At 55.4% G+C, this 26,412-nt stretch overlaps 3 protein-coding genes across 9 annotated transcripts in view; 1 reads left to right on the forward strand and 2 right to left on the reverse strand.

Annotated features, from left to right (window-relative positions):
* Nucleotides 1-2,758, forward strand: part of Espn (espin) — a 30,663-nt gene extending 27,905 nt beyond the window's left edge. The window contains exon 14 of the mRNA XM_055615317.1: nt 1,855-2,758. Coding sequence (XP_055471292.1) covers nt 1,855-1,999 — 145 coding nt within the window. The 3' untranslated portion in view covers nt 2,000-2,758. The remainder of the gene's footprint in view (nt 1-1,854) is intronic.
* Nucleotides 2,759-2,965: 207 nt separating this feature from the next.
* Tnfrsf25 (TNF receptor superfamily member 25) lies at nt 2,966-7,038 on the reverse strand. The gene is made up of 9 exons (XM_055615229.1): nt 6,406-7,038; nt 6,060-6,194; nt 5,599-5,751; nt 5,456-5,510; nt 4,752-4,807; nt 4,549-4,644; nt 4,311-4,348; nt 3,718-3,901; nt 2,966-3,572 (listed from the first exon to the last, which is right to left on the reverse strand). Exons 1-9 carry the CDS (start codon nt 6,602-6,604, stop codon nt 3,244-3,246), a joined length of 1,245 nt encoding a protein of 414 aa, XP_055471204.1. The 5' UTR covers nt 6,605-7,038; the 3' UTR covers nt 2,966-3,243.
* Nucleotides 7,039-7,665: 627 nt separating this feature from the next.
* Nucleotides 7,666-26,412, reverse strand: part of Plekhg5 (pleckstrin homology and RhoGEF domain containing G5) — a 25,059-nt gene continuing 6,312 nt past the window's right edge. For 4 of the 7 annotated variants that reach the window (XM_055615268.1, XM_055615269.1, XM_055615273.1 and 1 more), the window contains exons 3-22: nt 18,642-18,771; nt 17,765-17,867; nt 17,415-17,475; nt 17,035-17,126; nt 16,578-16,714; nt 16,157-16,290; nt 15,047-15,262; nt 14,731-14,922; nt 14,482-14,577; nt 13,829-13,879; nt 13,501-13,650; nt 13,199-13,309; nt 12,953-13,102; nt 12,737-12,874; nt 12,494-12,613; nt 10,267-10,399; nt 10,071-10,186; nt 9,805-9,986; nt 8,449-9,228; nt 7,666-8,199 (exon numbers count right to left, since the gene is read on the reverse strand). In XM_055615268.1, coding sequence (XP_055471243.1) covers nt 8,190-8,199; nt 8,449-9,228; nt 9,805-9,986; nt 10,071-10,186; nt 10,267-10,399; nt 12,494-12,613; nt 12,737-12,874; nt 12,953-13,102; nt 13,199-13,309; nt 13,501-13,650; nt 13,829-13,879; nt 14,482-14,577; nt 14,731-14,922; nt 15,047-15,262; nt 16,157-16,290; nt 16,578-16,714; nt 17,035-17,126; nt 17,415-17,475; nt 17,765-17,867; nt 18,642-18,771 — 3,102 coding nt within the window. In that variant the 3' untranslated portion in view covers nt 7,666-8,189. Of the gene's footprint in view, nt 8,200-8,444; nt 9,229-9,804; nt 9,987-10,070; nt 10,187-10,266; nt 10,400-12,493; nt 12,614-12,736; nt 12,875-12,952; nt 13,103-13,198; nt 13,310-13,500; nt 13,651-13,828; nt 13,880-14,481; nt 14,578-14,730; nt 14,923-15,046; nt 15,263-16,156; nt 16,291-16,577; nt 16,715-17,034; nt 17,127-17,414; nt 17,476-17,764; nt 17,868-18,641; nt 18,772-23,863; nt 23,984-26,412 lie in introns of those variants that run through there. The other 3 variants (XM_055615266.1, XM_055615267.1, XM_055615270.1) reach the window with 3 other exon arrangements.

Here is a 26,412-nt window from a genome sequence, read left to right on the forward strand (position 1 = left end):
ACCTGCTTCCTCTTCCTACACCCAGTCCCGGAGGCTTGTCCCTTGGCAGCCTCATCCAGCCCATCATTCAGTCCTTGTCCCATAACCTTTCAGCTCCCAGTAATAACACAAGACCCTTAATTATTTAGCACCTGTCCCTCAAAGTCTAGCTCTAACGCTCTGATTACATTCTTAAGTTACGTAGACCCCGTCTCCTATTAGCCTAGCTTTCACCAAGTGTCTTTAGCACATACCTTTAGTCCCATTTGGTAGGTAAAGGCAGGAGGATTAGGAGTTCAATGCCATCAGCCAGCTCAAGGCCAATCTGATCTTGTCTCAAAACAACAATGACAAAAAAACAAAAACCCTGCCCACTCTAGCATACAGGACTTTTTTTTTTTTTCTTTTTATGGGGGTGGGTAAAAGAATGAGTGCAGCAGGTGCCTGTGGAGGTCAGAGGTATCAGATTCCCTAAAGCTGGAGTTACAAGTGGTTACAGCCACCCAATGTGGCTGCTGGGACTCAAACCTGGGTCAATCTTAAAGGCTGAGCCATCTCTCCAGGCCCAAGGACAGTCATTTTAATCCCAGGACCAGTAAGTTCAATCATCCATGTGTTCCCCTCAACTTAATTTCTCTAGGGAATCTAGCCTGTGCCGTCAAATAGAAATATGATCTGTACCACATATGTAATTTTAGATTTTGTAACAGCCACACTGAGAATTTTTTTAAAAATAGAGGTAAACTTAAATTTAATACTTTAACCCAGTGTATGAAATTGGGTTAAGCATTTCAGTGTGAGAGATATTGCTGAGAGCTAGTGACACAGCTCAGTAGACTGCTTGCTTAGCACGCAGGAAGCCCCCAGTTCAGTCTCCGGTATTGCAGACATCTGGAGTCATGGGGCTGGAGCGACGACTCAGTGGTTAAAACACTTGCTGCTCTTTCAGAGGACCCAGGTTCAACTCCAAGAACCCTCAGGGCAGCTCACAGCCATCTGTAACGCCAGTCCTAAAGGATCCGGTGACACCAGGATCCTCCCTGGGCGCCGGCCACCCATGCCGTGTAGCGGCATGCGTGCAGGCAGAATACCCACACATGCAACTAAGTGAAACTGAAAACAAGATAACAACAACAAAACCCTGAAGCAATGGCACAGGCGTGTCATTCCAGAATGCAGAAAGATCAGAAGGTCAAAGTTAGCCTTGTCCACAGCAAGTGTGAAACCAGCCTGCAATACATCAAGATTGCCCCAGATCTCTCTCTCACACACACACACACACACACACCATATATATGAGGGTTTTTTTTCCTTAAAATTTTTTTAGTTCTCAAAATATCATGTGCATGCCAATTTGAACATTTCAATTGCCCAATAACCAAATATGATTAGTGGTGACCCGGTCACCAGAGCAGATCTATCCTTATGCTTTTTCAGAGTTGAGAATTAAACCTTGAGTGTTATTACAGGCAAGCACTCTACCACAGAGCTAACCACTGTCCCTAGCAGGCTGATGGCCTGGTCCCCAGTAATGAGATCCCCCAGCATCTCAACCCTATTCCCCCCCCCCCCGCCACTTAGATTGACAGCTCCCTAACAAGTCTTGTCTCCAATGACAGGCCTCCTGTCATTGATCCCCTGAACTCCGTAACATTCAATCCTCACACAGAGCCACCTAATGACCCAGCACCTCTTTCCAGTAACACTCTTCCACAAAATAATCCAACTCCACTTATCCCGCTCCTCTGAGTATCCCTCTAACTCCAATATGACCCCATGAAAGTCCTGGGTCCTCAGCAGAGTGGGCCCTGCCCCTTCCACTGCCATCCTGGTGTCTGGCCTCAGGCATCACTGAGTTTTACCACCCTTAAACAGAAGAGAGGAGGAGCGACAAAAGCAGGAGGAAATACAGAGGGCGAAAGAACAGTCAGAGAAACTGCGGACACTAGGCTACGACGAGGCCAAGCTCGCGCCCTGGCAGCGGCAGGTCATCCTGAAGAAGGGGGAGATCCCTAAGTAATAGGAGTCTCGGCCTCTGTCTGCAGCCGCACAAATTCTGAGAGATGGGGAGCGGTCCCCAGCCCCCGCCCCAACCTGTCAGGTTGGTGCGGAAGGGCTGGGAAACTTCCCTTCGGTGCAGGAACCCTCCCTACTCCCCTCCCTGGCCCCACACCCTCAGCCCTGCTGCTGGAGTACTCTCCTATAGCGCTGCTGTTGCCTGGAAAAAGTGCCCAAGCCGCTGACGAGAAAAAAAAAGAAAAAAGAGAAAAAAGATGCTGCTTATTTGCATGCTCACTTACATATATTTGCATGTTCATCAACCCAGCGCTGAGCTCTCCCCAGCCCCGTGGGTGGTGACTTTTCCCGCGGGGCGCATGCCCTTCTGCAGCCCCTCCCCCGCAGCCCTGAACCGCACTGCCGGCGGCGCATCCTGGGTGGAGGCCGACCCTGAGCTCGGGGAAGGGGTTTTCCTCCCTCCACGCCCCAGATCTGCGCTGGCCGGGGCAGCGCTGCATTTCTCATCCCCAGCGAGGGCTTCCTCTCAGTCATTTGTTTACCAGAAAGGATGAAACTTGCCTGTCGGGGCGGAGCTGCCGCTCCCGAGGGGCCCCTCTTTTACATCCCCCGCCCCAGCCCCAATTAAGCCTTCTGAGTCCCCAGCCAGGACCTTCGCTCCCCTGATCCTTTCACTGCCCCAGTGATGTGATGGAGGGCCAGGGACCCTGTTCTGACCACATCCCCCAACCCCTTCCTTTCCCCATTAAACCTCTATCCGCCAGCTGTGGCTCTCATTCACTCTCACTCGCCGTCCTAGTTACTTTCCCCTTCTGAAGCCACTTGGTTGTGGCGGACTCAGGAGGGCACTGGTTTCCACTGTGCCTCAGTTCCCGAGTTGTCAGGACCCCCAGCCCACTGAACGCCTGGGGAAACAGGGAAACAGCACCACTTGATACCCTAACCCCCAACTGAAACACCCACAAACTGCTTTTCTTAAGATATTTAATACCAAGTCCAAACTCAAGCTAATTAAGAGCTGAGCAACCATTCACTTGGTCCCTTCTGGTGTTTCTCATGATGCTTCCCTTAGCCGGAGCTCCGAGCTGCAGGTAAGCAGGGGTGAGGCAGCCGGCCCTGCTACGCAGGACCGTGCCGGTGGGGATGGGGGCCCTAGTAAGTGACATAAAATGTCTACACGCATAAGTAACAATACTTAAGGCTCCTTCAAGGGTCACTGGGATGTCACGGTGGTTCTGTGGGCCTCACTCACGGGCCGCGCTGCAGGCGGCTCCGCAGGTCCTCAGCACAGCCTTCTAGCCCCATGCGCTCCAGGGCTGCATAGATGGCACCCAGGCCCGCCGGCTGCTGCTGGCGCCAGCGCTTCAGCATCTCATACTGCTGGTCTCGGAAGCGGCAGATCTCCACTTCCACAGCCTCAATTTCCGCCTCCCGCAGCCCCAGCGTGCGCATGAACTCCTTCCACCTTCGGGCTGGGACGGCGTCCATCACGTCATAGAGCTGGGGACCGGGCTGGAGCAGGGCAGCCGGGGAGCCTGCGGGGGGCGCTGGCGAGAGCGGCGGTGCCAGAGGAGGGCCTGAGCGGGGCAGGGAGGTGAGGGTGCTGCCCACCAGAGGGCCTAATGGTCCTCTTTGGGCAGGGCAGATACCACCCATCGAGGACAGAGCCCCATCTTGGATTTGGGAAGATAGGGCGAAGCCTCCGCTGCTACAGCCCCTTACCGGGAGTTGTGTTTGACAGCTGATCCCAGGACTCTGAGGCCTGGTGGCAGGCCACCTCCTGGGTCGGGGAGGAACCACTGGCCCAGCTGTTGCCCACCAACTGGATGGTGGTGCAGACTTTCTCGGCACTGCCCGCCGGTGCCAGGAGGGTGTGGGCGCTGTCTGAGGCTGAGTGATGAAGAGTCTAGAAGGTGGGAGTCACCAAGTCAGCAATGTCTATCTAGGAAAGCCCCTTCGCTAGCCTCTGGGCAGGGGTGGACAGTCCTTGGCTCAGGCAGCAAAATGGCCTCCCATAGGCTCTGCGTGTACAGACACACCCCTGTGGCCCAGCAGCAGGCTACTGTGTTTGCCCGGAAGTCTGTCCCCCAATCCTTCAGGTGTCCATTGCTCTGAATTTTGGCCTGCGGCCCTTGTCTGACTCCAGTACACAGTCACTGAGAGCCAGTGCTGTGGATGGATGGTCCTTTCCACTGCCAGCTCTTAGCACATTTGTCTGTTAGGTCTAGCCTGTCCTAGCAATCATGATACGAGCCAAGAATCATAACCCTCCTGGTCCCAGAAGCCAGAATTCTTCCCAGTACGGAAAGAGTTACCTGTGGTATGGTCAGGGTCTCCGTCTCAGCTGTGTCTGCTAATAGAGATAGAGAGGGCCTGGTCAGCAACCAGGCAAGGCCCCTGGACTTTAGTGCCAGTCAGTGCCTCTTGAGTTCTTTTGCACCTAATACTCCGTCCCTCAGTTTCCCCTTCTGCATAAAGTTACAGGGCTCTAGAGCACCCGTCCTTACCCCAGGCCTCTAGTAATACATGTATGTAGTCCATGTATGGACTTACCGGGAACCGCAGGCTTACACGGCCGCCATCGGCAATATGCACAGATCAGGGTGGCCCCAAGAAAGAAGGCCCCTAGAAGCACCTGGACCCAAAATACTGAAAGAACAGTACCCGGTGAATGCCAGCTGGCAGCCACCCTACCCCACACTGGCCATCCCAGCCTTCCCGCTGTAATTCCCAGAATTCCCAGCATTGTCACCTACTGTGCTTCCAGCCACAGACCGCAGTGCAGGCCTCAGGACAAGGGCTGCTGAAGCTCCTGCTGAGGGAGAGGGGTGGTGCTGGAGGCGACCCAGGCCTGCCAGACACCTTCCCTACGCTGTAGGGGGTGGGCTTCCGCCCTGTCCCAAAACATTCCCGGAGTATTGCTGAAATGTCCATTTGAGTCACTAACATCAACCATCACTACTGAGCTTCTAGCTAGATTCCACAAGAAGTTTCTATCTCTAACTCCTGGGCAGTCCTAGCACCTAGGGTTAGTGTCTGGGTACAGCAGATACTCAAGGGCCTGGATGGACGAGCAAATAAGGCACCTCTCCCCTCATTACAGCCCAGGGAAGAACATCCCAGCACCCTCATGTTCAGAGGGAAAACATGAAATCTCAACTTGCCAAGGACTAGCAGCAAATCCAGTCTCAGCCTAAATTTCAAAGCTCTATCAGTATAACCAAAGAAATGACAAATCCATCCTAAACATGCGGGCAGAAGGGAGAAAGTGAAGATATGCCCCTTTCTGTATCTGCGTACCCCTTTACCACCCTGTTTGTCTGAAACGCCCCTCCCACGGCACAGCCAAGCTGCCCCCACCTGTATCTTTTCCCACCTCTAAACCCGCAGCACCTCTCCCAGAGTCCCCATCCCGCGCCCAGCCTCCCTTCCCTCCGGCCCAGGACAGCCAGCAAGTTACGTGGGACAGGACACGCAGCCATTGCCATGTTCATAGAAGCCGGACGGACAGGACCCTGCAGACCAAGAGATGGTTTGCGTCAGGACAGGAGGGCGCTCAAAGAAAAGGGCTTCGGGGCAGACAGCCCAGAATGGGGCACTCACGGGGTGGTGTAGTATCACAGTCTGAGCATGGGATGCAAGAGAAAGGTGAAGTGTCCACACATGGCTCCGTGGAGCAGTCAGGAAACCAGCCTGCCTCGCAGCCACAGTGGGTGTCTGACACCGCTGAACAGTTCTCCAGGGTCACTTGAAAGGCTGTCAGGAAGATGGGAATGCGACACGTCAGGGCTACTGACCTCCACGAAGTAGCTGAGGGTGGTCTCCCAGGAGAAGAGACACTGGCTAGCCCTACAGCTACACGCTAGCAGCTCACAGGTGGCCAGAGGCCGAGGCATGTGGAGGCAGCAAGGCCACTGGGGAAAGGAGAAAGGCAAACAGAAGCAGAGCACATGCTGGACTGATCACAGCGGCCTCTCTCCCAAAGGCTGGGCCCAAGCCCTCCTGAAAGGCCCTGGCTATTGCCTGGCCTCAAGAGTCCCCCGAGCCTTGGGCAGACCCCTCACCCTCTTCATCACACACTTGGCAGCGGGTACAGTCCGTCTTAGAGTGGTTTTCCCTGGCCAAGAAGGTGCCAGGAGGGCAGGGAAGGCAGGTGTTGTCGCCACAGGGCTCTGAGCAGCGGGCCGTCATGTAGTGTCCTGTGGAACCCAGGCAAAGGTTAGAGTCCAAGGCTCCTGGACCCTTCCTACCTACTCCCTGCCTTTTCCTCCCTCCCTTCCTATCCCTGGCTCTCTGCTTCCTTCCCACCTAATGTTGCCACCCCAGCCTCACTGGACCCCATCCCCAGCCTGCCTCACCTCCTCCCACCCCCAGCCTGCCCTCCTTCCCTTTACCCCTCCAGCCACTTACCCATTGGGCAGCCCCTGCAACAAAACGGCCCATACCTCTTCTGTGAATCACCGGCACAGTCACACCTGCCAGGAATGCTGCCCTGGCCCTGGCCATCAAGCAGCAGCAGCAGCAGCAGTAGAAACAGAGCCTGGGGAGCATGTGCTGCTGAACCCGGCCTGGCTGCCCCAGAAGGCAACCTCCCCGGCTCCCCCTCCATTCTTGAGGCCTGAGCATTTGCCTGACTGATTTATTGCTCAGGCTCCTGGGTGCCCATGGGCCTTCTCCCTGTCTACAGACCAGCTTATGAACAAAAGAGGAGGGCCCCTTGCCAGCCCTCTGCCCATTTCCCCTCCACCCAGCGAGATGGGGCCACCTTGGCCCCAGCCATGACTTCTGAGAGGTAGAGGCCCCCAGACTCCTCTTTCCCCGGGAGCCTGTGCTTCCTCTCAGCGGAAGGGCACGCCCGCCCTCTAACTAGGTCGTCGCTGGAGGCAACCCAGCCCTCAGGGAGGTCGGAGTTGAGCGCACCCCACCCCCACTCCCTGCAAGGCTGCAGTTCCAGGCTGTTTCCTGGCCTCGAGCGACCCCACTCACCTCCATCACACAGCCCCGCGGCCTTGGCTCCATGGCTCCAGCACCTCTGGTCGAGCAGCCCGGGGCTTCCCCACTAGCCCAGCCCCTGTGTTCCTAGACTAGAGCCTGCCCGCCCACCACCCGCGCCACCAAAACCTCCGCCTCAGGGGATGGCCAGGGTGGGGTCTGCCATTCTTTGGAAGGTGAGGGGATATGCCCCTCTACCAGACCCTCTCCACGGTGTACACTCCGCACCAGAGCTGACACAGGCTTTGCCTAAGGGGCAAGACTGCATCCTGACCCCATCTAGCTACAGCCCTGAGAACCATTACTTAGGTCCAGGGCAAGTGACTTTTTTTTTCTAGGCCTCAAGTACTTGGACAGCGGCAGGCAACCTAGGCAGGAGAACTACATCTCCCAGAATCGCTTACTATGCATGGTGGGATGGTCAAGGCCTAAGGAATAATCTCTAGGCTCTACAGTCTTTAAGATTCACCCAGGACAGGTCCAAGAAGCATTTCCTGGGGGTTCCCATTAATAGTGGCCTCCTGGCTGTGGTGGAAAAAAGCTTAGTCTTGGGATGTTGGCCCACAGTGTCTCCACAGGGTTCTTACTGCTGCTGGTGAGACACACAGGCCCCGCCCACCAAGCCCAGACCCCCTGCGCAGGGAACAATTGAGATTCCAGAAGCACAGGACTCTCCAGGGAAGTATATACAAGTCTTTATAGAAGAGCCAAACTCAATAAATACGCAGACAGAGCCCAGCCCAGCCTCAGAGGCCAACATGACCAGGAGGGAGGGCGTAGGCCGGGGTAGGGACTCGTCCATGAGTCCAATTGAGGGTGGCAGTGGGAGGGCAGCCTGGGAGCCTAGCCCAGAGGATTAGGGCCAGCAACGTCAAGAGCAGAGGACCAGGGGCTGCCTGGGTAAGAGGGTGGAGCATTGCAGCCAGGGCTGGAACTCTGCGGAGCCAAGCCCTTCTCCATTCCATCCAGTCTGGCAAAGTGCAAATTGGCCTTGGGGTGATAGGTGGCCGTCCTGCCTGGCACTCTGGCAGCAGTGAAGCAGGTGCCATGTCCCCTTGGAGGCATGTTCTCTGCTGTCCCTTAGTGGCACCCTTGGGAGGTCTCCATGCACAGAAGGCAGCAGTGAAGCAGGTGCCAAGTCCCCCAGGAGGCGGGCTCTCTGTTGTCCCTTGGTCAGTGGATCCTTAGGGGTCTTCTTCTGCTCACACTTCCCTGCAAAGAGTGGGGAGGAAGTCCGTTTTTGGTTGACAGCATTCACAAAATGGTTCTAGCTGCCCCTTCCCTGCTATCTGCTACAGATGGCCCCACCTGGCACTGGGCCAGGCCTACAGCTCCTTTTCACACTCCCTCCCGGAAGGCTGATGCCTGCAGTCAGGCTGCATCACTACCCACTACCAAGACTTGGTGCTACCCAGGCCATCACACTAAGTCATCTGTCCCTCCCTGAACTGGGCCACTCACGAGGCAGTGAGAGTGGAGTTAAGCAGCAAGGTGGTCCTGATCCGGTAGAGCTGGGCCAGCGTCAGCTTCCTGTGTTGAGCAGAGATCCCGGGGGGAGGCTCAGGCTGTACCCTGGGAGCCGCCCCAGAAGGAATTTCTCTGCATCTCCTTCTGGCAGAATCTGCAGGTTCCCCAGTCAGGTGGCTGGCTCTGTTCTCAGGTTCTGACAACTCAGGGCCTGGGCCACAGGCCCCTGGGCAACTCCAGCCAGGCCCACCTTCCTGAAGGGAGCTCTGAGTCCTAACCCCAGGGGTCACAGTGAGCAGGCACAGTTCCGACAGGCTTCGGCTGGGGGCTGGGGGTGCGATTCGGGTAGCACTTCCTGACAGCAACTGTAGGAGGCTAGCTTCCGATTTGGACTTGAGCAGGTGGGGCACACGAGGGAGCAGCTGGACAGGAGTACGGCGGCGGAGGCGGGGTGAGGGCGGGGGCGATGGGGTCTGTGACAGCTCTGGGGGCTGAGGCAGGGGCACTGGCTCAACCACAGGGTGTGGGGCCACAAAGTCTTGCAGAGAAGTGGGGGACAGGGTGCCATAGGCGGAATCCATGGAGCAGGAGCGGCCATCCACAGGCCCCAGGGGTAGCAGCTCACTGGTAGGAGTGATGGATGAAGCAGTGTTGCTAAGAGAGGTCTCGTCCGACTGGGAGCTGAAGGGACCACGGCCAAACTCTGGGGATGACATTGTCTCCCCAGGCTCCACCACAACCATGGCCAGGGTCTCAGTGGAGCCATCTGAGGCACTGTGGGAGCCAAAAAGACAGTCAGCTAGCCATAAAATACCTAAGAGCCTAAGCAGCCTGGAGCCCTAGCTCAGGTCTTCCAGGCACTATGGCCAGACATGGGTACCCCCCCTGAGTCGAGACACCTGTGCACCTTCACCTGTAGCTGAAGGCAGCTACAGGTAGCAGATCATGTTGAAAACCATCCTCCATGCCTGTACCCTAGCTGTCCCAACACTCCCACTGGGTTCACATGACACTATTCAGAGGGCAATCCCTGTGCCCTGGCCTAGGATACTTGTCCCAATGGGCCCTGCTGAATATTTTTATTTTGGGTGTGACATGGTCTGGCTGTAGTCCTAGAACTCACTATAGTCCTCCTGCCTCCACCTCTCACGCTAGGATCATGGCCATGTACCTTAGCTTTCTGGGTAGATTATATGTCTGCCTGTCTTTCTTATTCCCCCACCCCCTTCTTGAGACAGGGTCTCACTTTGTTGTCCAGGCTGGCAAACACTTAAGGTAATTCTCCCGCTCCAGCTCTCAAGTGCTGGTGTTATAGGCCCCAAGCTTCCTGTGTCGTCACAGTAGACATACCAGTGCTGGGAGCTGAGGCTGCTGTTGCTCTTTCGAAGGATGGTGGGGGAGCTGGCAGCCGAGGCGCTGCTCTCCTCAGCCTCCTCCTCCTGCTCATCTTCCTCCTCTTCCAGGCTCTGCAGGTGTTGGCTGCCCGGATGCTCCTGCGCACACAGCTGTGCCCGAAGCTGCTGCAGCTGGTTCTGCAGGTGGAGTGGGCACAGCCGCAGAATGAGCTGTGAGCAACAGACCTCATCTGCCCGGCACCCGTGTCACTCTGCTCTCACCTGTGCGTTGTAAATAGTGTCCACCCAGCTTCGGCACAAGGCCTGGCTGCTGGCCTGGAAGGTGTAGGCCCCCACAGCACTGTGGAACTCATTCAGGTAGATGAGGAGGAAGGAACCTGGTTACAGAAAGGCCAGGTCAGTACTGGTCCTGCCCATGGCAGCACTGTGACCAGGAGCAAAGGGCAGAATTCCTCACCAGGGTCCCGAAGCTCCCGGCACACGATCTTGTCCACCAGCAGTGGTGGTCTGATGACCTTCGTCCTCTCTGCTTTCTTCACGGCCTTAGTCACCAGGAGCAGATCCGTGAATAGGAAGCAGTACACCTCCATCTGTGGGGGCAAGCAGGAGTTGCAGGCACAGACAGGAGCAAGAGGTTTGCTGCAAACCTTTGTTTAGTTTTTAAAGATTTGTGGGGTTTTTTTAACCTTCATTTTTATGTATATGAGCATGTGCCTGCATATATCAATTCCATGTGCATGCCTGGTGGCTGCGGGATCCCATGGAACTGGAGTTACACTTAAGAGGCACCACGCAGACGGTAGAAACTGAATCCAGGAAGTACTCGTAACCGCTGAGCAATCTCCTTCTTGGTTTTGTATCCATGTATGCATTCATTAGTGGGGCACACAGGGCCTGTGCTCTCCTCTGACCCAGGGACCAAACTCAGATAAACAGACTTGGTGGCACTTGCCTTTACCCTCTGAGCTCAACGGACCTTGGGAACTCAGTTTTTGTCAAACACCTCCCTTTCTCATCATGAGCCTTAAGTTGTTTTTTAATGAAAGGCATATCATTTAATTTATATACTTTATGTATATAGGTGCTTTGTCTGCACACCAGCAGACAGCATCAGACAGTTGTGAGCACCATGGGGGTGATGGGAGTTGAAGTCAGGACCTTTTGAAGAGCACTGAGTGCTCTTAACCACTGAGCCATCTCTGCAGCCCTGAGCCACAAAATTATTATTTTCTTAAATCAGAGATACACGTGAGTGTGGTGGCAGAGGGAGGCAGATCCCTGTGAATTCAAGGTCAGCCAGAACTATTATGATACCCTGTCTCCAAAAACAAAAATAAAAAAGAGATCCACATTTATTATTTATCTCAATCATAACACATAAAAAAAAAATACAGGGCTGGAGAGATGGGTCAGAGGTTAAGACCTCCGTCTGCTCTTCCAGATGTTCTGAGATCAATTCTCAGCAACCACATGGTGGCTCACAACCATCTATACTTCGACCTGATGCCCTCTTCTGGCCTGCAAGTGACCTATAGAGAGAGCATTCATACATGTAAAATAAATAAATCATTAAAAAAAAAAAAACAATATGTGGGCTGAGTGGTGGTACACACACCTTTAATCCCAGCACTTGGGAGGCGGAGAACAGAAGGAGGTTTGTGAGCCTGAGACCAGCCTGGTCTACATAGGGAGTTCCAAGCCACCCAAGGTTACAGTGAAACCTTGTCTCAGAACAAACAAACAAAAAAAGCAGAATAGCAACAAGATACATTCAAAGCCAGCCTCAACTACTCAGTGATTTCTGAGGGAAAAGCATGCTAGGACTGTGACAGCACTCTAGAGGGTTTGCTCAGCTCTGCTGAGGGCCTGGACTCAATCCACCATAAAAACAGGAGAGGGCGGCTGGAGAGACGGCTCAGAGGTTAGAGCACTAGCTCTTTCAGAGGTCCTGACTTCAATTCCCAGCAACCACATAGTCCCTCTTCTGATCCCTGCTTCTGGCATGCAAGAGTACATGCAGACAGAGCACTCACATAAACAAATAAACAAATAAATAGATATTTTGAAGGAGAAGAAATAAAATAGGAGTTGATGTCAAAATCATCATTTGCAAGCATTTACCGACCACCTCAGTGGCAAGGTTCTGTGGCCCTGAACCATGTGAACTTTAAGCAGGCACCCTCACTAGGACATCTGTCACGGTTCTTAGGTCACCATGCTGGTTACTTTGTCAACCTGGCATGTTAGGGTCATCTGGGAAGAGGCTTGAACACCTGAGTATAATACCCCAACCAAGCAGCCCATGGGCCAATCTTCAGGACAGTTTCTTATTAATGATTGATGTAGGAGGCCTAGCCCACTGCAGCCAATGCCATCTCTGGGCAGCTGGTGTGGGTTGTGTCCGAAAACAAACCCAGGTTCTCCAAGGCCTCTGCTGCAGTCCTCCTCTGGATTCCTGGGCTGACTTCCCTGGTGATGGCCTGTGGCATGAAGTGTAAGCCTAGCCGACTGCCTTTGATCGTGGTGTTTCATCACACTGATGGAAAGCAAACTGGGGCATTGGGCATATAACTAGCCATATACCTACTGACTCAGGCTCAAAAGAGCCTCAGGAAGGACAGAAAACCTGCAAGGCAAGAGTGGGTGGGGCAAGGGCTCTGGGTGGAGGGTGGTCTTAGGGTCACCTTGCTGTCTTTCCCCTCTTTCATCCTCAAGCTCCCTTCCAGCAACAGCTGTCGGGTCTCTTCAGGGGAGGCGCCAGGCATGGGTGCTGTCAGGTCCAGATGTAGAAATTCCTTCAAGAGCTTTAGATGGGGGTGCAGATGCCAGAGGTCAGGGCCAGAACTGGGGACCCCAAGCGAGATCTGTGGCATCCCCCCTCGGACAGTCTGGTGCTTCCAGTAGGACACCAGAGACTCAGTGCCCACCTTATCCACCTCGTCATTGCTGCCCTCCACAACCTCGTAGGCATCGATCCGGCTCACCACCCCTGCCAGCCGCTGGCGCTCCTGCCGCTGGCGCATGCACGTGTTCACGTGGTGGATGAAGTGTTCCACAGAGCTGATCTGAGGACAGGTGAAAGGGTTAGGGCCGGGATCTCGGAGAGCCGGAGCCTAGGGCATTCTGCCCACAGTTCGGGTTACCATGGTGATGACAGCTTCCTTGGCGTGGGACTCCTCCGTCTTCCTCAGCACGGACTTGAGCAGCAGGGGGTATTTGGTGAGCCGCTGGTGGGGTTTGGCCAGCATGTCGCTCAGCTTCAGTCGCTGGCACTGTTGGTGCTTCTCAGCCCACTGTAGGAGTGGGGCGGAGCTCAGGTCTAACCTTGCCCCTCAGGCCCCGCCCACCCAACTGTGCCCAGGCCTGTACCCAAAGCTGCAGGCCCTCACCGTGACATATGCTCGGAACAGGTCATTATCACGAAGCAGGCCGCGCATGTACTCCATGCAGCCCTCCTCCTCCATACAGTATCGGATGTATGGCTTGAAGAGTGAGCCGAACTGTCCCGGGACAAACAGAAAGTCACCACCCGGGGCCTGGCCAGGACTCAAACCCAGGTCACCAACAGCTACTACTTCCTCCCTTGGCCACAGAGGTAACCTGGGGTCAAGGTTAGTGGGAACCAGAGGGAAAGGATGGGCAGACGGGGGTGGGGGGAATTCTAGCTCTGAGGGTGTTTTCGAGTGCACACCATCTTGAAGCCTTTGAGAAAGTCCCCGGGCTGCAGTAGCGCCCGCGTCCGCCGCGCCTTCTCAAGCACCGGCACCATCACGCTGCCCCACAGCTCGCGGTGCAGTCTCGCGATCTCAGGGATGTTGCTGAACAAGCGTTCAGCCTCCACCTGGGCGAACGGAGGAGTGGGTCGCCTCCGCCCGGACCGCCCCACCTCCCAGATAGCCCCGCCCAAGCCCCTGGTACCACCCCCGGCCAGGTACCTAGTACCTGCCCCCTTCCTCCCCCATCCAGGCCCCGCCTCTCTCCTAGTACCTCCCCCGCCGCCGCCCCAGGCCAGGTCGCACCTCACACAGGAGCCCCGACTCTTGCAGGTTAAGAAGACAGCACAGGAACAGCTGTGGGGGGAGGGGACGCTGCAGCAGGGACATGGGGGGGGGGGGTCCCGGCCCTGGAGCCCTACCCACACTCTTATTTACCCCTTCCCCGTAAGGCCCTGAAGCAGGCAGAGATAAAGAGGGTGCTTGGAAGCTCCAACCCACCCATGCCCACAGGAGGGAAGGGTCACCCGGACTGGTCCCACCAGGAGGAGCGCTGGGGAGAATGGCTTCAGCAACCAGCAATGCTCCGCGCCAGTCACCTCTGCCCTGGTTCAGCCTCCAACCAGGAAGCTCTTTCCAGGAAGCCCAGGCCAGGTGCTTACCCTCCCAGGCCAGCAGAAATCCCTTAAGTGCCTATCTGTTCTGTCCCACCCAGGATGCCAATCCTGGGAACCTGACATACAGCAGGTGTTTAGAAAAGGCTGTTAGACACGTGAGGCCTCACCTAGGTTGAGCCAGCTTCACCTGGCCAACAAGCCTGAAGCCCCTCCCAGGCACCTGCAGGGACCCACTCCTCCCCAGAGGCAGTCCGTCAGACCTTCCTGATTTCAGCCATCAGCAGGCTGTGTAGGTGGCCTGTGCAGGTGAGGCAGCAACAGGGACTCCGGCCCCACACTCACATTGGTGATCACACGCAGTTTCCGGATGTAGGACACTTCGGTGTGCAGGAGTTCCCATACTGCCTCCTGTTGGTGGCACTGCCGCCTGGTCAGCTTCTAGAGGGAGGGCACACAGGTTAGCTGAGGAGGTGTGGGAGGGCGGCAACCCTGCATGCAAGGTCCTGGTTTCCTGACGGGAGATCTGGACGGGGAGGCCACACCGTCGAGATATCCCAGATGACAGCCGCTGCTTTCCCTCGCTACACCCACCTCATGGCCATCAATGAGCTCCCGCCAGCTGTCCTCCAGCCTCAGGCTTGCACTGTCTTCATCCTCTTCATCCTCCTCTTCTTCCTCCTCCCAGGAGTCATGGTCAAAGCGCAGCCTCCGGGGCATACGGGGTAGCCCGAAGAGGCTGTAGGCATGGAGCTTGCACTCCAGCTGTCCCATCTTATCTACTTCCTGGAAGGAGACCAGAGCCAGGGTCAGTCAGGGCCACAGTCATGGCTAGGGTCAGGGTCAGTCAGGGCCAGGGCTAAGGTCAGGGTCAGTAGCCACTCTGCCCTGAGCCCATGGGGCCACATACCCGACCGAAGGCACTGGGGCTGGGGCTGGGGCTGGAGCTGAAGAAGCCGCTGAAGCGACTGGCTGCCCGGTTCTTCCAGCTCTCGTTGCTCCCACTGCTGGTGCCCCCACTGCTGCCAACAGGCAGAGAACAGCTGGAAGGCGCGAGGGGCTCCTGCCCAGGGATGCTCGGCTCCCCCAGGAACTCAGACATGTTCTTGCGCCGGCGGCCAGGGGCCTGACCAGGAAGCAACAGGCATGCAAGGGCAACTCCCACCAGTCCCACACAGTGGTTTCCAGGACCACAGATCAACCAAGCAGGCCGAAGGGTCTCTGCATCCTTGACCCCTGAAACTCAAATGTCCACACAAGTTCACTGACTACTGCCCTAGGCCACCTGGCTACAAGCAGGAAACAGGAAGAAACTCAGAGCTGCACACACACTCAGTGGCACCACAAACAGAGCTTCAAAAGGTCCCTTTGAGGCTGGAGAGATGGCTCAGTGGTTACAAGCACTGGCTGCTCTGGCAGAGGGTTTGGTCCCATTACCTGCGTGGGAACTCATCACTGCCTGCAATAACCCCAGTTCCAGGGGCTCTGGTGCCATTACAGCCTCCAAGGGCACTGCATATATGTGGAGCACATACACACATGCAGGCAAAACATTCATACACATTTATTTTTTTTAATTAAATGCTCAAAAAGACTTATTTTTAAGAGTTCGAGGCCAGCCTGGTCTACAAAGTGAGTCCAGGCTAGCCAAGGCTACACAGTGAGACCTTGTCTCAAAACCAAAACAAAGCAAAACTAAACCAAACAAACAAAAAGGGAAGGAAGAAAAAGGGGACAAGATCCACGAAACAGACAGACCTAGTAGGTAACACATTCTCCCTTCCCAACGGAAATGTGCGCCTTTCCTGCTCCACACTCCCCGTGTGCTCTGACTCCCCGGGCACTAGAACACTGAGACAAACGCTGTTGTGTGCAGAGACTGCGGTCCTCACAGCCTCGCAGAACCACACCTTGCAGAAGTGGAAACTAAGCCCTGAGCGCGTCCTGCTGGAGAGTCCAGGATGGCTCTCCCTTGAGGAGGTGCCCTGCCCTACCCCCCCTCCAAGGCCCTCCTGCTCACCAAGATGTCCAGACCACTCTCCCGGCGGCTCTGAGGGTCCACACGCTCCGACAAGGGGTGCCTCAGGACTGGCAGACTCAGAGACTGGGAACCCTTCACTCCCTGCTCCACCTTGCCCTCATCTCCTGGCTTGGCTGGCATGGCATATTGGGGCACAAGAAGTCCTCAGTGCCCAGGTAGGGGAGACAGAGGGGCCCTAGTCCTCTCTCCCCTGAGGCTTCAAGTCTGGGCCTAGTCACCCTCCCCAGGAGCCCCACCCTGCCAGCCCCAGCGACCAGCAGACACCTGTATGTTAATGAGTCTGCTCAGGAGCACCGCCAACGGGAACCTGAGCCCAAGAAGGGCTCCACGTCCAGGGTGACCCAGCAAGCCCCTGCCACCCTGCCCAGAAGGCTGGCCGCTGGTGAGCTGCTCTGCTCACCTTTGACCCGCAGGTAGTGTCCTCCAAACCTGTAGGCCTCGAAGGTGAGGGACAGGGGTGTGTTTGACTGGTCCAGGTAAATGTCCACCTTGCCCAGTGCAATGCCCTTCCTCTCAAACACTGGCAGCAGCACCTCCCTGCCCCCCGGAAGGAATATGTGCATTAGGGGGACAATCACATGCCTCCCCGGCCCACCCACAGACACAGCTCCAACCACCTCCCAAATACAAAACAAAAAGCAGCACAGGTGGGGACAGACACCTGTCCCCGGACACCTGTTCCCAGAGTTTTATAGGTCCCTCTTAAGCACAGCCGTACAGTGAGGATTAGTGTGTACAGGTTAAGCCTTGTAGAGGTGTCCCATCCACACAGGTACACACACACAGGCTGCAGAGAGACTGGGCATCCTGACAATGGAGCTGGGGCTGTCCTCCCCACTTCCCCCTCAAGCTCCTACCCCAGTGACTTCTTCTTCATGGCCGGCACAATTTCTGTTTCAATGTCCACGTTCAGGTCAAATTTCAAGGTGAAACACTCCTTGCTTGGGTCCTGAGAGGACATGGTCTGCTAGCTTCTCTACTGCCACCCATCATATACCCCCCGACGAAAATCCCAGTGCAGGGGAAGGCCAGCCCTACTCCTACACAGGCCCCAGGGGTCCCACCTGCCTGAGAAGGTCCTGCCCATCTCCATACTTAGCCAGGTGTGCAGCTCTGAGCTGGACTGTTTAGGGGGCAAGGAATGGCCATGCTCACTCCAGACTCCACCCCTAGAGTTCAGCCTCAGGAAAAGGGGGGCTTTTGGGAGCTGAGGTGGTCAGCCCTCTTGGTTCCTTACATCTGTGTGCCTCCTTCTTGCTTTCTTCTTGGAGATTTTCAGGCCAGTGCTCTTCCGGTCCCTAGAGGGAAGCAGATGCTGAGGGGCTGGCGGGTGCTCACTGATGTGGGGTGTAACTGGGAGTCTTCGTGGGCTCCCCGCCCTCCATCAACTGCAAATAACCTCGATGCGTCTATCTACCCTGCTGCCTGTGTGGGACTGCCCGCCCTCTGCTGGCCAACACTGGAGTCGCACACAAGGATTAACAAGCCTGAGCTGGGGCTAGCAGGGTCCTCCAGAGTTGGACACTGAAGCATGTGCTCCCTGGTCTTGCTCCTGTGGTGGCTGCTCTGCCCATGAACCACACCTACCCCCTTCCATCCAAACAGCTGTCCTCTTCTTCCTCCAGGTCTGCAGCAGGGCTGGTTCGTGGGGGACAGGACCGGGTGGAAACATTCCGGGCCAGGACAGAGCCTTTGGAGAGAGGGAGTGGGGTTATGTCCCTGCTTCCTCTCTGGTCCATCCTCAGCCCTTAAACACAGCCTCTTGCAGAGGCTCTGCCCGGATCTACCCTAGTTTGAGCCCTTCGCCTCTGCCAAGAATGGGCTCTCTGGTTATTATGTAGGATCCCAGCCCAAAGGACCATAGGGTCTGCAGTGATGCCCGGGCGATGCCTCGCCCAAAATGCAGACCCACCTGTAAGCTGTTACCTTTCTACAGCAGGAGGGGAAGATGGCCATGCCTCAGAGAGGCAACAAGTCCTGGCTCTCCCTTTCGCCTCCCCCCTTCCTCCTTGACCACACCTGAAGTCCTAGGAACCCTGGGGGAGTGGAGAGTGCCTTTGTGTCTCTTACCAGCTTGGAAAGGAGAAGTCGCTCTGTGTGTCTTTCAGAGCTAGCCCCTATTCAGCAAGAGGGGCTGCTAAATCCCTCCTCCAAGCTCCTTCCAAACACGGAGGCCACAACATCTGTTCTCCTAGGCCAGCCACCTGGCATGGAGTTTGCCTAGAAGTTGCTGGCTCCAGGCATAGGCAGAATCAGGAGAGGGGCAGGGAAGGGAGCTTCTGTAGTGAGCCCGGCCGGGCAGGCTCAGCTCTGGGAAGGTGTATCTGCAGATCTGTATTTCATTCTCCTGTTCTTTACACAGACCCCCACAGTGCCAGTAGCTACCCAAACACTGTTACCACCAAGAGAGGGAGTTCTGAGACGCCCAGAGAGTTCTAGGGGCCCGGCTGGTCTCAGGGCTTACCTTGTGGGGGCAGGTCAAAGCGAATGTGGCCATCATAATGCATGGTGTTGTGGAACTTGCTGTCACAGGCCTCACACAGGTTGAGGGGCCCCCGGTGGTGCAGCTGCTGGCAGTCGGCATGATGGCATACCTGTGGGTGAAGGGTGGGGTGGTGGGGTCAGGACGAGCTCCAGACAGATAGACAGACATGCCTGACACACAGCTGTGGCCATCCACAAGGTTCCTTCTGCTTCCCTTAGTCAACATCTGGACAGCCTACCCACTGCCTGGTTCCAAGGAATGCAGAGACAAGCAAACCCTTTATTTGGAGGGTCTTTCCGGCAGGAGAGCCCCACCTCTACCCCAAACGCAGCGTGGGAGTGTTCTTCAGTTGGCATTGGGACGCCTAGAACAGTGACATAAGCACTCTAGCCTGGCTGCCTGGACCCTCTGCTGTCAGGCTATGGCCTGCCTGAACCTCAAAGAGTAGACCCCACCTGGATTGATACTCTGTAGCATGAGGAGTCCAAAGCAAGGGTTGCTTCTGTCTGTCTCTGTCTCTCTCTGTCTCTCTCTGTCTCTCTCTCTCTCACACACACACACACACCGCTGCCTGGCAACTTATGCTTGTATTTACCATATTTATCTATATTTATTTGCCCCTCCCCCTTCCTGGAAGGCTGTCCGCTTCTTGGCTTCCAGCTGCCAAAGGCCTAGCCTCCAATGGCCTGGCCCTAACACAGTCCCACTTCACTTCCTGCTTTAGGCTCCCGCCTCCATGTTGGCCACACACCGGGGCAGCTGGGGCTTCCCAGGATTGGCCCTGAGCCAATCTGCAGCCAGCTGGTCCTCCCAGATCGCCTGCACACTTTCGTCCCAGACTCTCCCACTTCCTGCAGGGTCAGGTTTCCCCTCCAGCAGCACACGCCACCCCTCACGCAGGCCTTCGGCATCTGCGCCCCTCTTTCCCTTTCAGGGAAAACTGCAGCCTCTGTCTTCACAGCTTCCATGCAATTCTCTAGTCTCCCCACCCTGGCCTTCCAACAGGCTGGGATTCCAACAGTTTTCCCGTTTTGGGTGGTGGTAATGCCAAAGAGGATCACACTCTATACTTCAGGCAGGTCTCAAACTCAAAATAATCCTCCTGCCTCCGCCTTCCTAATGCCGGTATTACAGGCATGAGCCAATATGACTGGCTTTTGCCACTTTTTGTCTTTAAATACTTCAAACCTACAGACAGTTACAAGAATAGCACGCTGACATACTTCAACCTTCTGGATTCTGAGATAACCCACAGCATCTCTGCCTCCTTTCAGTCTTTCTCATCGCGTCTCCTTTGGTGCAAAAGCCCCACACAGCCTGGGTTAGCAAGGGCTCTGTAAGGCTCAACCACTGCTAAGCTCTCTTTACTCTCCTTAGCTTTGAACTTGTGATACTCCTGCCTCTGGCCCTAGAGTAGCTGGGATTACAGACCTGCACCTCTCGGAACTTGCTTGCTCTGTACAGCAGGGATCCACCTTCCTGTGCCTCCTGCGTGCTGGGATTCAAGGTGTGCACCACAACTGCCCAGATTTTTTTTTTTTTTTTAAGATTTAAAAACACACACAGAGATGCAGAAAGATTTAAAAAGTTTGCTGGGTGGTGGTGGTGCACACCTTTAATCCCAGCACTCTGGAGGCAGGTAGATCTCTGTGAGTTCAAGGCCAGCCTGGTCTACAGATGGAGTCTCAGGACAGCCAGGGTTAGAGAGACCCTGTCTTGATAAACCCCAATCTTTTTTGATTTTACTTTGCTTATGACTATTGACTGCACGTATGTACCTCATGTGAGTGCGCTGCCTGGGAGGCCAGAAGACGTCGCTGGAGCCCCTGGTACTAGCGTTCCAGGTGGTGGTGAGCCACCAGTGGGTGCTGGGAACTGAACTCGGGTCCTCCTCAGGAGCAGCCAGTGAGGGCTCTTAACAGCTGAGCCGTCTCTCTGGTCCAGCTTTTTAAAACATTACTCTGTGTATGTGTGTGCAGATCACAGAACCTTTAGGACTAAATTATCTATCCCCGACGTGGGCTTCAGAGACTGAGTAGAGGCATCAGCTTGTCTCCACAAGCACTTTTACCTGCTGAGCCACCTGGTACACCAGCTCCCCGTGTGTGTGTGTGTGTGTGTGTGTGTGTGTGTGTGCACACGCATGTGTCTGTGCAGAGGAGGCACAAATGGAGGCCGAAGATGGTAGTTTCAAGTGACCCAATCTGAGTGCTGGGAACTGAACGGATGTCCTCCAGAAGAGCAGTAAGTGCTCTAGCCACTACACCCCTAGTCCCCTGACAGTTAACACAGAGTCGAGGGCTAACACTTGTTTGGCATCTTCCCCAGTCACCTTGAGGGCTTCCACAAACACTGATGGTTTGAGCCTGAATCAGTCATTCCTCCCATGACAGGGAGCAGGTGCAAAGATTCCCTTTTTCTTTTTTTGTGGGCAGGAAAGGGAGTTTTAAGACAGTCCGAAGCTGGCCTCCATCTTACTATGTAGGTGAGGATGACCTTGAACTATAGCTCTGTTTTGTTTTCCTCTTTTGAACTGGTTTTTCGGTGTTTGTTTTTGTAGATTTGTTTTAGATCATACATATGAGTGCTTTGCCTGTTTGCATGTGTACCTCAAGCATGTAGTGTCCACAGAGGCCAGAAGAGGGTGTCAGCTCTCTTGGAAATGGAGTTACAGGTGGTTGTGAGCTGCTACATGGGTGCTGGGAATCAAACCTGTGTCCTTGGCAAGAGCAGCCACTGCTCTTAACAGCTGAGCCAGGACCTGCACCTTTAACACTGCTGTCCTGCTGGCTTCCCAGATAGATGACATCACTGACCGCTAATGGCTCTCCCATCCCCTATGTGGTCAGCCATCCATGGGAGGTCAGAGGAAACCCTGTTCCAGGAGGACACACACTATATGCACTGAGATCCCTCCAGTGAGTCTACGTCGCTCTGTGTAAGAGCAGAAAGTGCCCACCTCTGACACTCGCTGGCACCTGGCCTGCACTGCGACCTGTCTTCAGCCTTCCCATCCTGCTTCCTTCCTCTGCTCAACATTCCACCCAGTGCCCTCCAACCCCCAGTCAGGCCCTCAAGACTGATATTTTCCTCTACCTGATTCAGAGCGCTGTCTCCAGGCCTAGACAAATTCAGGTTATCAGCTTTCGTGGCAAGAGCCTTTACCACTGAGCCGTCTTGCCAGCGCAGGACTTGTATAATTTATTAACTAGGCACGTGGAGAGGCAGTGGCAAGTGTCTGGCTGAGAGAGCCTGAACAGAGATGTCCAAGATGACAGACAAGAGGAAGATGGCCTAGAAGCAGAGAGAGCGCCTGGAGTAGGGGGCAGAGGGGAGGAAGAGGCAGGAGAAAGTCCAAGCTCAGCAGGTAGGGCTCCTCCTGTGCCAGGTGCTGCACTGAAGTCACTTCCGTGTCATTTCCTCTTATCCTTATTCTACACAAGAGGAGCTTGAAGCTCATAAAGGTAAGTCGACGACAGAGGTTACACACCGGGTCCAGCCAGAGCTTGAAGCGGGGCCCCAGCTTGCTTACATTCAGGCCACTGCCAGGTACCAAACAATGGAGAGACGAACTGAGGGAGGTGGACCCTGCCGGCCTTGGGGAGGCAGGTTTCTGGGAAGAAACCGAATTAGTTCGAGGCTTGCTGTTTGGGCTCTTGCTGTCTCTCTCTTACTCCAGACAGAAAAGGACATATAAACAGCGGTCAGCAGGTGGGCCCCTTGCCCCAGGGGAGATGACAGGAACTGGGTCCTGAGACACCAGCTGCAATGGACATTATGACCCAGATTCCTGACAACGGGTGGTCAGGGCTCAGAAATATTTCCAGCTCCTGTTTAAATCCACTGCTAATAAAGGCAGGAAAACGCACACCTACCTACAGCCATGAATCCCAGGACATGCTAAGAACCACCTAGCTCCTCTGCCTGGGGGTGGAGGGTTCCCAGCTCCTGCGCCTCCTCCTGACAGTGATCCGGGGAAGCACCTGCTCCCCTTCAGTTCCTTTCTCTAGGTACCCCCGGCCTCTCTGCTTCAGTGCCCTGCTGGCTAGGATAGCTTCAGGTAGTCAATGCCAGGTGAGGCTAGATAACAGCCAAACCCAGGTTCTGGCCTTAACATGGCACAGTAGAGACAGCACTAAGTTGTACGCTCCTGAGAAAGGCTCCTAATTCAGGGCCACAATTTTGTTTTTAAATTAAGTCAACATAAAGATAGCGCCTTTAATCCCAGCACTCCAGAAGCAGAGTCAGGGAGATCTGTGTGAGTTCTAGGCCAGCCTGGTACACATACTGAGTTCCAGGACAGCCGGAGCTACACAGTGAGACTGCTGAGAGAGACAGAAATTCATTCTAGTCTTTTTGGCCAATTCAGCATTGGACTGGCCTCAAGGGATTCATTTTCCAGTCCTGAGGCTTTCAACAGCTCCTCTACCAGGACAGCACCTATGGCCTCCATCCTGCCCCTGGTCTGTAGGCTCAGGACCCATGAGGGTCAGCTGCAGGCATTGTGAACCAGAGTTCCCATGTAAAGTAAAGATGACGTTATGGAATCCCCAGAGTGAGAGCCTGAGGTTGGGCCTGGCAAAGCCCTCTTGGATAGACTTCCTCCTTCCTTACATCCTATTGCTGGCTTCTCCCAGCACTACAGCAGACTCAGTCTCATAGCTCGACTCTCCTGCCTATCTTAGACTCATGTGCCCTTCCATCGACTCTGATACTGTCCAACAAACCCACCTCTACAGGCAACGGTGCCCGGCTCTGTGGGAGAAGCCCTGTGGTTGGGTCAATGAGGCAAGCTCCTCCCTTGCAAACACAGAGCAGAACGCTTGAGCACAGCAATCCCCTTCTACCCCACTCCCGGGCCAGGTCAGGCAGCGCTGGAAGACAGGCTCTCCTCTCACACAAGAGCTGGGACCAAAACTCAGGAGAAGCAGGGGCTGAGTGGCAGAGGACAGGCATGGGACAGAGGAAGGAGAGGGGGAGGGGTGGCCTGGGCCCCACAGGTGTGTCTGGAGGCGGCAGACACAAAAGGCCTAGGGCTTGAGGGGCATCTGTTTGCCAGTCTACTAGCCCCAGGGTAGAGACCCCCTCCCAAGCCTCACCCCCACAACCAGCTGTATGCAGCCCAGAGGGTTCAGCCACCCCAGCTCCCTGGGGAGGGGAGAAGAGAAGACCAAGTTATTCTACCCACGTAGTCCCCCTACCTGGCTCTCGCTGCTGCGGGCCTGACCCCCGACCCAGGGGGACTGGGAGTCTGGGGAGGGCAGCTCGGAGCCAGGCCTGGCTGCCGCTCGGCGCCCGGAGACGCCGGGTCCTGTCCCCATGGTGGCTGGAGGAAGCGACGGTCTGCGCTGCGCTCACTCAGGACAAAGCACGGAGCACCGCTTCCTGCCATTGTGCGGTCGCGCCCAGGGGCGGAGGGGGGGGGGCTGGGCCAGTGACACCCTGTGGAACCCCAGCCACTCCCAGCCAGGGTGGAGTACAGACTGGACCCCGCCTCGGGGTCACCCAGTGCTTCTCCACCCCAGGGGCTCCACACACAGCGAAAGAGGGGTGCAGCTGGTTTAAGGGCCAACTCCCCTGGGGTCCGAGGACAACCCTCTTTGCTGGGTCTCCAGCACCCTGTTGCACCCTGTGTTGAGGACCATGTCAGTCCCTTGCAAAGCCCTAGGGTCCCCTCCCCCCAACTCCATACCACACATAAGAGCCTGGGGATCTGCTCCAGTGGCTAAAGTAGAGACTCCAATGGAACACATGACCTGGGAGCGAAGCCGGAGGTGCGGGGAGGGTTATCGGGAAAGAGTGGAGAGGCTGGGCAGTCCCCAGCTGTCCCCTGGGAGTTGGGCCAGGGAAACCCCTCAGCCAGGCCGGCCTTTGCGGGAGGTCACTGCTATAGCTAGGCTGGGACTCCGCCGCCAGAGGGCGCTCGGCACAACCTGACAAGCCGCCGGCCCCCTGAAGGGGTGGGGCTGTGCTTTTACACTCCTCCCCAGGAAGTGGAGGCAGACCCCCTCCATCACCTAGAGTCATGGCAGACCTAAAGGGCCGACATGCACAGTCATGGTTAAACCCAGACTGGCTTGTGCCGGTCTCATAGAAGTCACTATGTGGCTGAGAATGGTCTTAAACTTCTGATCTGCTCGCCCCTCCAGAAAGGTGTGATTACCTCTGTGATGGCTGTCCACTTGACGGCAGTGAACAATCCAGAAACGGAAGGCACACCTGTGAGAGATTTTCTTTTTCCCTCTCTTGCTCTCTTTCTTTTTTCCTGGTTTGAAGTGAGTGAACCCACATCTAGTGCAGACCTGTGAGGTAGGAAACCTCAGGTGGGCACTCACCCCCTTAAGCTGGGCCACACCTCCTAGTGGAAGCCTAGGAGCACGTGGAAGAAGCTTTTGCTCTTTGCCTGCTTGCTTCTGGATTTTTGGACCTTCTGTCCATAGGTAGCCATTGTTGGATTACCCGGAGCACCGCCTGTAAACCCTTCCAATAAATCCCTTTCCACATACATAGAGAATCATTCTGTATGTTGTGCTACTCTAGGGAACCCTGACCAACACGCCACTCGCTCCTGGTTTACATGGCTCTGGGGCCTGAGCTAGGCAAGCCCTCTTCTAATGGAGCTCGATCCAAGCCTTGTTTTGTTAACAGACAGGAGACAGGGTCCTGCCCTCAGAAGCCGAGGCCAGCCTTCAACTCTAGGCAATCCTCCTACCTCAACCTCCTACGGGTTGGACTTACAGAGCCCCCAGCCTGCCCGAAGGCTTCTGGCTCAGGCTGTAGACATCCCTCAGTGCCCTGCGAGGCCATGCTGGCACCCACCGGCACACCTACCCCACCAGCCAAACAATCCCCGAGTCTGGCATCACGCGGAAAGGGACGAGGCAGGAACTTCTGAGTTGGTTTTTAGGGCAGTAATTAATCTTAGGCTTCAATGGCTACCTTCACCCCAAAGGCCAAAGGTCAGGTCTCTCACCATTGACAGTACAAATAACTCCCTTGAAAACTCTCATCTTATTAAAAAAAAAAAATTATAAGAAATCCCAGCCAGGCGTGGTAGTGCACCCCTTTAATCCCAGCACGCAGGAGGCAGAGGCAGGCGGATCTTTGTGAGTTCAAGGCCAGCCTGGTCTACATAGTGAGTTCCAGGACAACCAACAGAGAAACCCTGTCTCGAAAAACAACAAAAAAATCCCACCAGAGCCTGGTTCCCTCTGCACCTGCCAGGTGTCTCACGCGGCTGCTTTCCTCTGGCCTTCTGGTTGATGTCCCTATGGCTCCCCAAGCTCAGAGCCCCACCGCTCACGCTCTGTCCAGAACTGTATGTGTTCAACCTTCAAATGGTTGGCTCTGGGCCCCCATCCTGCCTCCCCCAAAGAGCTCTCAAAATATCCCCTCAGTCTCCTTCTCTGAGTCCCCAATGTTGAATTAATTTCTCCTTAGCTTTCTCACCACCTGACATCATTTGTTTCCTTGTTCTCCATCACTCCTCCCTGCCACAGGCTGGTGGTCTTGGTGTCTGGCTCACTATGTCCTTCTGCCTTCAGGATGGTCCTGGCTGGCTCATAGCCACGAACAGGAGCGAGCAAGAGTGATGAATGAACACACGAAGCAAAGGAAGGGTCTTCAGCCACTGACAAACTTGGGATAGAAAAGCTCTTGAGGAAGGTATCAAGCCTATAGCCAAGGGCCAACCACCCCCACCACACACACACACACACACACACACACACACACACACACACACACACAC

This window comes from Psammomys obesus, unplaced genomic scaffold (assembly GCF_907164565.1).
Source record: "Psammomys obesus unplaced genomic scaffold, mPsaObe1.curated_primary_1811, whole genome shotgun sequence".
NCBI classification, from domain to species: domain Eukaryota; kingdom Metazoa; phylum Chordata; class Mammalia; order Rodentia; family Muridae; genus Psammomys; species Psammomys obesus.

Bases quoted from the DNA above. Each gene is read 5' to 3' on its own strand.
- Tnfrsf25 (XM_055615229.1), bottom strand. From the start codon at position 6,604: ATGGAGGGGGAGCCGGGGAGGTTGCCTTCTGGGGCAGCCAGGCCGGGT. The intron at 4,808-5,455 runs GTAACTTGCTGG...CTCCCTCAGCAG, and splicing joins GGCTGCGTGTCCTGTCCCAC to GAGCTTCAGCAGCCCTTGTC. The intron at 4,349-4,548 runs GTAAGTCCATAC...TATCTCTATTAG, and splicing joins GTGTAAGCCTGCGGTTCCCG to CAGACACAGCTGAGACGGAG.